General features: G+C 47.7%; 1 protein-coding gene and 1 long non-coding RNA gene across 2 annotated transcripts in view; both read left to right on the top strand.

Annotated features, from left to right (window-relative positions):
- LOC309332956 (calcium/calmodulin-dependent protein kinase type IV-like) overlaps positions 1-5,163 on the top strand; it is a 44,480-nt gene extending 39,317 nt beyond the window's left edge. The window contains exons 12-13 of the mRNA XM_081846344.1: positions 1,015-2,331; positions 2,818-5,163. Of these exons, the coding sequence (XP_081702470.1) occupies positions 1,015-1,284 (270 nt within the window). The 3' untranslated portion in view covers positions 1,285-2,331; positions 2,818-5,163. The remainder of the gene's footprint in view (positions 1-1,014; positions 2,332-2,817) is intronic.
- Positions 5,164-5,237: 74 nt separating this feature from the next.
- On the top strand, positions 5,238-9,808 carry LOC309333095. Its single transcript, XR_014152375.1, has 2 exons — positions 5,238-8,472; positions 9,579-9,808. It is a non-coding gene; the product is annotated as an uncharacterized lncRNA (long non-coding RNA).
- The last annotated feature ends 2,080 nt before the right edge of the window (positions 9,809-11,888 follow it).

Below are 11,888 nucleotides of genomic sequence, written 5' to 3' on the forward strand. Positions count from 1 at the left end.
ACAAATGCATAAACAACAACAGAAACTTGCCACAGAATATGGTGGCTGGTAGCTTTTTTAACTTGGTAGGCGTTGCAGTTTTTAACCTCGCTGCTAACGTCCCTGTGGAGATGGCAGTCCCGAATTTGTGGCGCATGCCCTTCTGGCTTGCACTCATTATAAAGGCTTGAGGAATGAGATTATCACCCCTCTTTTATTGTCCATTCTGGGTCGCCCAGCCACTGCCACAGTGTCCTTTCTCTTGGCAGATCAAGATGAACAGGTGACAGCAAAGGTGGCAAGGTTTTTAGATGGGGCAATCAGAATAAGGTCCACCATTTGACTGCTGATTCAGGACCCTAAAATGTATTTTATATACTTGATTTTTTACTTCTATTCTTTGTATATCCTATTGTTGTTTTATTCATTGTTCTTAGGTAAATATACTAGCGTTGATACTACGTCAAATGCCATGTGACTCCAACGTTTTGGCTCCCAAAGCCGCAAACCCGGAAGTGAGTGTTCTGGTTTGCGAACTTTTTTTTGGAAGCCAAACGTCCAAGGTGGCTTCCGCTTGAGTGCAGGAAGCTCCCGCAGCCAACTGGAAGTCACGCCTTGGTTTTGGGAGTTGAACCAAAGTATGACTGTACTAATATTAAGTTATGGCAATAATTGGTGAGAATACAGTGGTGCCCCGCAAGACGAAGGCCTCGCAAGACGGAAAACCCGCTAGACGAAAGGGTTTTCCCTTTTGGAGGTGCTTCGCAATACGAATTTCCTATGGGCTTGCTTTGCAAGACGAAAATGTCTTGTGAGTTCCTGCGGGGGTTTTTTCCTCCCCCCCCCTTTTTCTAAGCCGCTTATCAGCTGATCCGCTAAGCCGCTAATAGCGCTAAGCCACTCATTGGCTTGCTTCGCAAGACGAAAAAACCGCAAGACGAAGAGACTCGCGGAACGGATTCTTTTTGTCTTGCGAGGCACCACTGTATTTTTTTAAAAAAATTGATTCCCCTCTTCTCAACGTGTCTCACGCAGGCTGCGATGAAAGCTGTGGTAGCATCCAGCCGGCTTGGCAATCACAGCCACCATGACAGCTCCAGGAACGGTCGGCACCAAGACACCCCCAAGGAACCGGGACTGGCTGAAGGAGCAAAGGGCGCCCTCCTCCTTGAGGACCACGCTTACAAGAAGACGCCCTCCAGGACCGGCGGGGTGGCGGATCCTACTCCAGCTGCCTCAGAGAAGTTCGATGAGAGCCATGGTGCCACGGCCACAGCACTCAACGGCTCCAGCGGCGAAAGTTAGCCCCGCGCAAGCTTGGTTGCCTTGCTCCTGACAGACGTCGAAAGGGAGGGGAGGGAAGTCTGACCTCATCACCGCAGCAGATAGACCAAAACAAGAAGACAAAAAAGATGAAGAAGAAAGGGTGGAAATAAATAAACAAAGCCACTTGGCGCATTTTAAGACGGCGTTCTCGGACGACGAAGGAGCAACCTATCTTGAAAGCTAACAGGTGTTAGGAGGCAGCGATGTTGTAGTGTGTAGCTTTGCTTACAAAGGGTGCTGTGTTGAAGCGCGGTTTGTCATCTATGGCAGTTATTCCGGACCCCCGCCCGCCCCACAATTTTCCGACAATGTCCTCTTTCCAGAACGTATTTTTCAAATCCCTCTCCCAACCAATGGCCCTTTAGAGGAAAAAGGCTATCAAAGGAAGAAAACCTGAGCCGGGCTTTTAAACTAAGACCATCAGAAGAGCCTTGCAGCTGGATCAAGCCAGAGTGGGGACATCTAGTCCAGCGTCCTGTTTTCATGGTGGTCCACATGCGCCGATGGAAAGCCTGCAAACAAGGATTGCAGCAGAACACTTTGCCATTTGTGATTCCCAGCGACTTAGTCTTCAGAAGCACCTTTCCCCCAACAGGGCAGGTAGAACAAAGCCAGCGTGGCTCAAAGCCCCTGATACACCTATCTCAGTCTCAGTCAGTTTTATTGCACATAGCCAAAGGCTGCCGCAATGTACACAGAATTATTTGACAATTAAAAGAAAATATACTGAATTGATAAAAAAGACTTAAAACATTTATATTATTAAAACATTACGTACTCTAAACAGAGCTATAAAAGTACCCCAACGTACAAATAAAAACATTAAACAATAAAATTCATAAGCTAAAATAATCACATGGTCACTAATGTTAAAAACAATATCAATTAATACAGTGTGCAATTTATACTCAGAGTTTGGTGACAAAGATAGAGCATAGCCTGAGGTAGATAGATAGGATCAAATAAATTCATCTCCTTTACAGTTAATGGCTACCTTGGCTATATAATTTGCTCTAATTCAGCGGCGTAGCGTGGGTTGTCAGCACCCGGGGCAAGGCAAGTAATTTGCGCCCCCTAACCCGGGGCAAGGCAAGTAATTTGCTCCCCCTAACCCGGGGCAAGGCAAGTAATTTGCGCCCCTAACCCCTAACCTGCCGCCGCTGCCAGCTTCTTCTTGCTGCTGCCTGGGCTGGTCGGGTGTGGTTCTCTCCCACGCTCAGCGCTGTGCTGGGCGGCCACTGCACTGTCCCTCCCCCAGATAGTCCCTCCCTCGCTCGCTCTCCGCTCCGCACCGCACCGCAACGCACGCCTGGCACCCTCCCCCTCCACAGTGGGCGGCGACCCGGCAGCTCGGATCGATTCGCACAGCCAGCACTGCAGTGAGAGAGAGTGAGTGAGCCAGGTAGGGGCAGAGAGCTGCGAGTGCGAGCGCGCCCCCTCCAAAATGTTGCGCCCGGTGCGGCTGGCCCCCCCTGCACCCCCCACGCTACGCCACTGCTCTAATTTTCCTAGCAGCAGTTGCAAAAAGTGCTACACGCCAGGTCACGTACTTATCTGTGTCTGGATACACCTATCTTCTGTGAATTGCTTAACCCCCTTTTAAAGCTGGTGGTCACCACTAGATCTGGTAGGAGCAAATTCCATAGTTTCATGGTCTTCAGTGTGAAGAGGAGGTCCTGCCTTTTCTCTGCCCTTCAGTGTCAGGATTTATGATGTCTCTCTCAAACCAAGACACGTCAAGCTGGCAGGTTTGTTACCCTGAGATTTATTTAGTATTTACACAGTAGTTTCAGTCCGAGCCCTCAAGGCTCAATTTTCTCTGGATGAGACTTGGGGACAGCCTGCCCCTCCTCTTCCTCTTGAGCCGAATCTAACAGCGGCAGCTCCTCTGAAGCAGGCTCTGTCTGCCTTGTACTGTTTTGGGAATTCCAGGATGCGAGAGGCTTCCATCACTCTCAGTGTGGGCAGGAATCAAGCATCTCCTCCCCTCAGCCTGTCCCCCTTCTTCCCCGGCGTCTTCGTTGCCGCTCTGGGAAGGGACGTCCCTGACATCCAGCTTCAATGGGTGACCAAAATTGGATTCTAGTATTATGAGAAGCAGATGGTGACTTCCTGTCCACTTTCTTCATGCCGTTAAAGAAAACCAGTGACTGGTATTCAGAGACGTACTGTCTCCAACGGTGGACATAGGAATTCATGGCTCCCTACCCTCCATGATGTATAAACTCCTTGCAGTGTGTCCTCATCCCCCAGGAATATCTTAAGCTGCCTTATCGCAGGTCACAAAACTTAGCCCATTGAGTCCCACATTGCAGGGGTCTCATATGACCCTCTTATAAATGCTGGGGATTGTTCCAGAAACAAATCTGGTGCTCTCTTAACACTTGAGGTTACGGGCTTTCCCCAGAACTGTATCCTCAACTTTAGATTTCCACATATCCCAAGTTCAGTTCATTAAACAAATTCATAGTAAAGGTAAAGGGACCCCTGACCGTTAGGTCCAGTTGTGGCTGACTCTGGAGTTGCGGCGCTCATCTCGCTTTACTGGCCGAGGGAGCCGGCGTACAGCTTCCGGGTCATGTGGCCAGCAGGACTAAGCCGCTTCTGGCGAACCAGAGCAGCGCATGGAAACGCCGTTTACCTTCCCACCAGAGCGGTACCTATTTATCCACTTGCACATTGACGTGCTTTTGAACTGCTAGGTTGGCAGGAGCAGGGACCGAGCAACGGGAGCTCACCCCGTCACGGGGATTCGAACCACTGACCTTCTGATCGGCAAGCCCTAGGCTCTGTGGTTTAACCTACAGCGCCACCCGCATCCCTTAACCAAATTCGTACGTCTAATTAATTAAATAACACTCCAGGGAGCCTCAAAGTTTCCCTGGTAAAACTCAGAGAGTGAGGGGGCAGGTTGCCTGTCTATCTCAGTGGCTCCCTGCTAGGGCCATGCCTTGTCTCCTTCCAATGGCATGTGAATCTGTTCTCTCTCCTTCTGCTGCATTGGTGTGTGACCACAGTATTCAGTCACTCCTACTACAGAGACACAGCAGAATTATTTGCTCTCAGAAGAGGCTTCCAACTCTAGAATTCTACAACTCTAAGCTAAACATAACTAGTCCTCTTAATCTATCGCCACAGGGCTTTTTCACAACCTCTGATCTCCCCTCTCCTGAAAGTGCAGCCCTCTGAACCTTTGAAACAGCCTTTTTAAAATTAAATAGTTGAGATGAAGTCTGCAGCGCCATCAGAATGCGTGTTTGGCGGAGTATCGCAAGGAGGCAGGAGCTTCAAGAAGCTTTCCGATTTTAATGTTGGAGGCAGAAGTAAATGAAGATCACTATCATTTGTCAATCCGGCTTGAAGTAACAGCAAAATGAATCTCCCCATTAAAAAACAAACACCTTTACAGAAGACGTTTCATTGGACGGCAGTTCAACACACGGAAACATGGGTTCCTAGCTTCTTCACAGGAGGAATTTCCTCCTTCTGTTTGTTGGGATTCTACAGTTTTGTATAAATGGAACCACAAACAGCCTAGCTGCTGGATCCAGGCCAAAGTCCTGCAAAGCAAGTCCATAGGCGAGGACCAGAGCGCAAAAGCAACTCTTCTCCACTTGTTCAGAGTCGTACTGCCTCCAACATAGCAATTCTAGCTAGCAGCCAGTCGTTTGACTTGGGAGAAAGAACGCCACCGTTCCTCTGAACACCCTCCACAATTGCCGGACTCGGTTCTGTGCGATAATTTCCATACCTCGAGGCATTCGTGAGAAACGGGAGTTTCGCTGCCTCGTAAAAAAATCCCCACAATGTTTCACAACTGTAAAAGCATGAGAAGAGCCTGTCGGATCAGGCCAAAGCATCAGACCCATCTAGTCCTGCATACTGTCTTCAAGGCGGCCAACCTGATGACACACACACCCCCCCAAGTAAAGCAGGACCTGAATGCATCAACAGCAGCACCAACAGCAAATCTCCCAACTTCTGACTTCCAGCAGCTGCTGTTCAGAGACCTACTGCCTCCAACAGTGGAAGAGGAACAAAAGCCATTGTGGCTGCTAGCCATCAGAAAGCATGCCATGTGTGTGTTTGTGTGTGACAAGGCCACTGGGTCATTACCACCTCATCAAAACCCACACCTGAACAGTTGGCCTTGCCGAGAGGACGATCTTGTGGCTGGTTTCACTGCTAGAGTGAACATGATTACAGTGGTACCTTGGTTCTCAAATTTAATCCGTTCCAGAAGTCCGTTCCAAAACCAAGGCGCGTTTTCCCATAGAAAGCCATGCAAAATGGATTAATCTGTTCCAGACTTTTAAAAACAACCCCTGAGACAGCGATTTGACATGAATTTTACTATCTAACAAGACCATCGACCCATAAAATGAAAGCAATAATCAACGTACTGCAGTCACACAATCAATCCATCAGTAGCTGGACTGGGTTCCACACAGTCACAAAAACAAAACAAAAAAAAGAGCCGCAAAAAGAAAAACGCAAAATAAATAGCAAAAACAGACAGGCCTTAGCGTAACACTCAAAACGGAAGCGTGGCACTCAAAACGGAGCACGTTCGACTTCCGAAAAAGGTTCACAAACCAGAACACTTACTTCCGGGTTTGCAGTGTTTGGGTTCCAAGTTGTTTGAGTACCAAGGCTTTTGAGAACCAAGGTACCACTATATTTGAAAATGCCCTCTGCCCTCTCCGGAAAGCGACTAAAACACCCCTTTAACCGCCACTTAACCTTCCCAGAAGCGTTTGCAAATACATGGCAATATTCTTCCACAAGTGTCTGAATGAAAGAACGCACATATTAAAGACTTCTGAGCGGAACAGACTACCAACACAGTATTTTGGTTGAAACCCAAAACTTAGGTCTATTGATGCAACCTTTTGCTATGAAACATCGCCTGGAATCCAAGGGCTAACGCTCATGTCCATTGCTTATAATGACCTTGGTTTAACATGGAGAACAGCCATCCCTAACCTGTACAAAAATATTGGTAAAAGTGGCTGCTGTGTTGGGTGAGAATGATGTTTTCCCTACATTTGTCTTTTAGGTGCTCTGGGACACTGAAAAAAAGCCATTTAAATTCGAGGGGCGGGGGCAGTGAGCGTGTTTGCTTACACTGTTAAAGCAATTTGGATTTCTGGCAGCTTTTACAGTACTTAGATTGTTAACAAGTTTGTGAATAAGAAATCGGCAAGAAGCTAGCAGTGGAGGGAAGGAAACCGACAAGGGTGTTGAATGCAAATGAACTGGAGGGACCTATGGGATGTAACACTGCAACTAAACTACCCCACAAGGGTACTGTGAAGATAAAATCAAGAGGACAGAACCATGCATGTCGACTTGAGCTCGTTGGGAGAAAGGTGGTGGTGGGGAATACAAGAAAATGTTTAAACCTGCAAAAAACAGCAACATCACCCCATTGTCTTTAGCTACATGTACAAAAAGATGTAAGGAAGAGCCTTCTTCTGGTTAATATATGCACCCCATCAGGAAATACTTACCAAAGGGCTTGTGAAGACAAACGATGTTTTCCACTTTAACCGTGTGCATTTTGGAGGCGCAGATTTTAAGAAAACTAATTGCGCACAAAGTTTTCAAAAGCTGCGCAACCGATGTAAGGGGGGCGAGGGTTGGAAATTGCTGCGTGTGTCTGTGTGGCAGAGGCAGTCCGCCTGTTGCCCTCCAGGTGTTGTCAGACTGCAGCTCCCAACTTACCTGACCATTGGCCATGCTGGCTGCTGAGAGTCGGAGCCCAACACCTGGCTGCTCCTGGCGCAGGGTTACCTTTACCTCTTGTTTTCCTGGTTTTTTTAGGAACAGGCACCTTAAAGGCTGTGGTTCTATGCATAGTTACTCAGTTGTTAAGCTCCATGCTTTCACCTGGGAAAGTATGTATCTCATCGCAGCCTATACATTGCTCAGAAGCAAGTTCCGTTTAATTCAATGGGGCTTGTTCAGCCCATGGTAAGTTTCTAAAGCCTGGGAACTGCAATTCATAGCTGTCAACTTACAGATTTGAAAATAAGGGACCAGCAGCCTCAAAAATAAGGGATCAGCAGCCAAAATAAGGGATTTTAGTCGGCCAGCAGCCAAACGAAGCCTCAAGCGGTGGTTCCCACAGCGCAGAAACCCGGCAAAGGGGATGCAGCAAGGAAAACCACTGTCCCCTCTCCGCTGGGAAGCGCTGAGCAAAGGCGAGTCCCCAGGCAACGCGGCCGATTTTATCGGCACAAGGCATGCAAGCTCCACCCCCCAGTCGTTCTTAGACTCCTTATTGGGTGAGCAACGCAGCCAAGCAACACAGTTGGAGCCTCCCTCCTCCCTGGCCGGCAGAGAGGGAGGGAGGGAGAGGAGCTGCGTCCTTTGAAACCCGGGAAATTTAAGGGACATCATCAATAAGGGATAGCAGCGGGACACGGCGCTGGGATAAGGGACTGTCCCGCCAAATAAGGGACGGTTGACAGCTATGCTGCAATTTCCCATTCAGGGAGCTACAGTTCTCAGCACTCTTAAACCATGATTCTGGGGTTCTTTGGGGGAAAGCTGTGTGCTTTAAATTTATGGTGTGGCTCTGCTGACAGGCTGCAGTCAGCGAGACTTGCTTCTGAGCAAACATACACAGGATTGCACTGTAAATATATTTCCTTAGGACCACTCGCTTGCTCTTAGATCCTCACATGGAGACATTTGGGGGAAATTTATTCCGGTTGGAAATTCAGGTGACTGTGTTCACATACCACCACCGATGGGAATAGGGTAGTATAATCAGTAATACTCAAGATATGGGTCACTGAAATTAACTCTCATGACTCACAGAGGTTGGTCAGTTTGAATGGGTCTACTCAACCCATAGACGTTAAGACCTCCCCCCAAAACAATACAAATGTGCATTCCCCCCTTTGCAAATTTTAGATATAAACCTTCCAAGAAAAGTTTTATTAATGCAAAAATGGGGGGGGGGGGGACTGACATTCTAGATCTTTGAGTTCAGTCTTTTCTTTTGGCTGAAATTTAGGATTCCAGAAGAAAAGGGCTAAAGGAAATTTTACAAAAACCGAAGAAGAAAAGACATTTACAAAGTCTTGGAGATCTTCATCTCTTGAAAGGGCTGACAGTGGAGCCATCTGTCACTAAAGACTTCATATGTTTTAAAATGTATAGAGAGAAAATAAGACTTTTTTTTTATTTGGAAGTCAGAGAGCAGCTGCTGTCATCGCGCTTGTATTGTTCAACTCTCTGGTGATTTGTTTCATTAGTGCAATTTCGGAGCCCTCCAGACGGGTGTGCGTTATTTATTTATTGCAGGTGTACTTCCGTAACATGCAATTGACATAATGGCACACTATTAGTGCATTGATACCAGACCATCCACACATCATTCCACCGCTGTTCCGTGATGTTTCCCCAGTGTTACTGCATCAATGCCATCTGGAGGGGCAGGTTTTGTGGTACGAAAAGTTACAGGGTTACGGGACATACCCCAATTGGAAGTGAATCCATTCCAAAAACTTTTTGTGGTATTGGAAGACGGATGGTGTAGAAACCGTCACAATACTATCACAAGCACAAATCATCATGAATATAAAAAAGGCCTAAAAAAACCCCACAGGACCCTGTCAATCTGGCTGGGGTCAACCTGGCATGCAAATGCTATTCAGCATGCGCTAAACTAGAAGCGGAGAAAATGAACCCCATTTTCCCGGTTGACAAATTGTACATCCGTGTACAGGACTAGGAAAGAAAGATGTCAAGTTTGCTTGCAACTTGTCCCGGAAACCGCGGCACAAATGACAGCAAGCTGTTTCCTGAGAGCAAACCTGCAACTGAGTGTAGAATCCTCCTGCTGACTTTCTCAGCCAGCCATGACCTCCTTCCGGACACTCCATTCCAATTCCTCTCCTACCTGATTTTATTTCTTTTTCATTTCCCCCTAGCAGTGAGCATTCTTTGGACACTGAGAATGATCAGCGTTCACTCATCCTCATTAGAATGCTTTTGAGTTTTTCCCCACCCCAAGGTTTTCAGGGCTTTTTACCATATTTTTGTACTTCTGTAATGTAAACCCCTGGGGCTCAGTGAAGCTGTCATTACCTCCCTCTTGCACACTGGCTGTGTCGTTTTGGTTACATAAGCATCAGCACTGACACACCAGAGCATCAGAAATAGAAGGAATGAGTGACTCTGTATTCATGGGGACTGGGAATGATAATATGTACATAAAAATATATAGAGTGTTGTAGATGTTCCTGATTTACCTTCAGAACTTCTTGACTCATGGAGACATGTAGTTCTGCATTATGCTGTTGAAATCACAGTGGTTCGGTGGGAGACAAAACAGCTCTGAAAAAAACAGTTGTGAGTTTTAGAAATGTGGGTGTTTCAGACTAGCCTCTTATAATAATAATTTAGCAATTCAACACATTTGTGACCCTTTTGGTGTTATAGGTACATACGGAAGCGTACAGCTGTCAATAAAATATATCTGTAATTATTGGGTATGAATCTTTGAGACTGGTTCTTTTCGAAAAGGCACCGCGTTGCTGATATTCTTGCACGTAAACATTGCATTAGAGCATTAACAAACAGTATATAGGTCAGTCTAGAACTTTAGGGCCTTTCAGGTCTTTTGGACAGCAGCTTGCATTAGCCCCAGCCAGCGTGACTATAAATCAAGCTCCAGTTTCAGAAATCATTCTATAACTGTCTCCAGTGAAACCAGGAGCCAAAGGTTTGAGGCACAGAACAGAAATAATTCAGGAAAGGACAAAGGGAAACCCTCTCAGTCCCTACCTCGGATGCCCCCTCTTCCCAAGAGCTCAATAAATGGGAAAACCATATTGGGTTGACTTGAGGTCAGGCTCGAGCGCCAGACCTTCTGTCCTAAAACAAATAGCTGTAAGCTTGAACAGGCAGGATTTTTTCTCTCTCCAAAGCTGCCTATCTGCTTTTGAATGTATTATGGAACACACACAACCCAATGCCTCCGCATCCTATGTGTCGGTTTTGTGATTGTGTTGCTTGTTGTTTGAAAGTAGCAGGTTTCCAAATGATTGTCTGCACTCAGGATTATCTGGGATGGGAGTGGTGTGTACATAATCAATATATGCCAACCTTCTCTAGATATTTTGGACTGCAATTTCTGTCAGCCCCAGCTGGCATGTTAGGGATGTTAGAGAGAAATTCAGTTCAGTCCTCATTTAAAAGTGAATCTGTTGGTTCAAGGGAAAAGCAAGTATAGAAAGGAGAATTCCCGGGATGCCAAGATCCAAATTTGGGGTAAGTACTCTTTGGTGACAGAGGGACGTGGGTGGCGCTGTGGGTTAAACCACAGAGCCTAGGATTTGCCGATCAGAAGGTCGGCAGTTCGAATCTCCGCGATGACAGGGTGAGCTCCCGTTGCTTGGTCCCTGCTCCTGCCAACCTAGCAGTTCGAAAGCAGTTCGAAATAGGTACCGCTCTGGCGGGAAGGTAAACGGCATTTCCATGCGCTGCTCTGGTTCGCCAGAAGCGGCTTAGTCCTGCTGGCCACATGACCCGGAAGCTGTACACCGGCTCTCTTGGCCAATAAAGCGAGATGAGCGCCACAACCCCAGGGTCGGTCACGACTGGACCTAATGGTCAGGGGTCCCTTTACCTTTAAAGCCTGGAAATATAGGCTGTTAAGACCTTTAAAGCATGTCCTTCTGAGTTCCCAAACTTCTCCCTTCTTCCAGCATAGGAAAGGACTGCATGTTTGGTTAAAACTTACAAACAGTTTATAAGAAGTAAATAAGGAAGCCGTGTACAGGATAAAGGAAGTCTTTCATTTCTCTTTATGTTTTTTCTTTGTTGTAAGTGCACTGTTGTTAAGTTTGTTTCATTTTAAATGTTATGGCGGTGGATTTGTTTGTTTTAGTTGTTGTAGTAGATTTGTTGTAATTAAAAATTTAAAAAGCAAAACAAAAAACTTGCAAACCCTTCACAGGTCAGGTTCGTGTGCTTTTCCATACATCAATTAGAAAAGTTGTACTGGAAGGAAAAACATGGCTGAGTTACAAAGTGGCAAAAGCTGCTCAGTTTTTGGTACAGTATAGCAGTGTTTCCCAACCGGTGTTCCGCGGCACACTAGTGTGCCGCGAGACGTTGCCTGGTGTGCCGTGGGAGGGCACACTCATTGAAAGCAAACAAGCATTATGGCGGCGGCGGCAGCAGCGGCAGCAACGACGGCAGAGGCAGCGCTTAGGCCCGGCCCACATCGCCTCGGCTCACAGGCTCCGGGCGCCGACGCCGCCCCCTCCTCCCGCCGCCAGGACGCGCGATTGGGTGGCGGGCGCTGGGCAGGCGGTGCTCCGCTGGCCCGGCTGAGGAGCGAGCGCAGGCAGAGAGGGGCGGTCGGGGCGCCGCTGCGCCTTCCCGGGGCACCCAGTCCGCGCGCGGCGGGAGGCAGCTCCACTGGAGCCACTTATCTCGGAGGAAACGGGCACGGGGAGCAGGGCAGTTGGAGGAGGGCTAGGCCTCGACCCTGCGGCGGGGCAGGGTTAGGCGCGCCTCAGGCCGGCATCCGTCGGAGTTTCGCCCGCCCAGCTTGGGCC

The sequence above is a fragment of the Podarcis erhardii genome (assembly GCF_964252035.2).
Source record: "Podarcis erhardii genome assembly, chromosome: 18".
Taxonomy (NCBI): domain Eukaryota; kingdom Metazoa; phylum Chordata; class Lepidosauria; order Squamata; family Lacertidae; genus Podarcis; species Podarcis erhardii.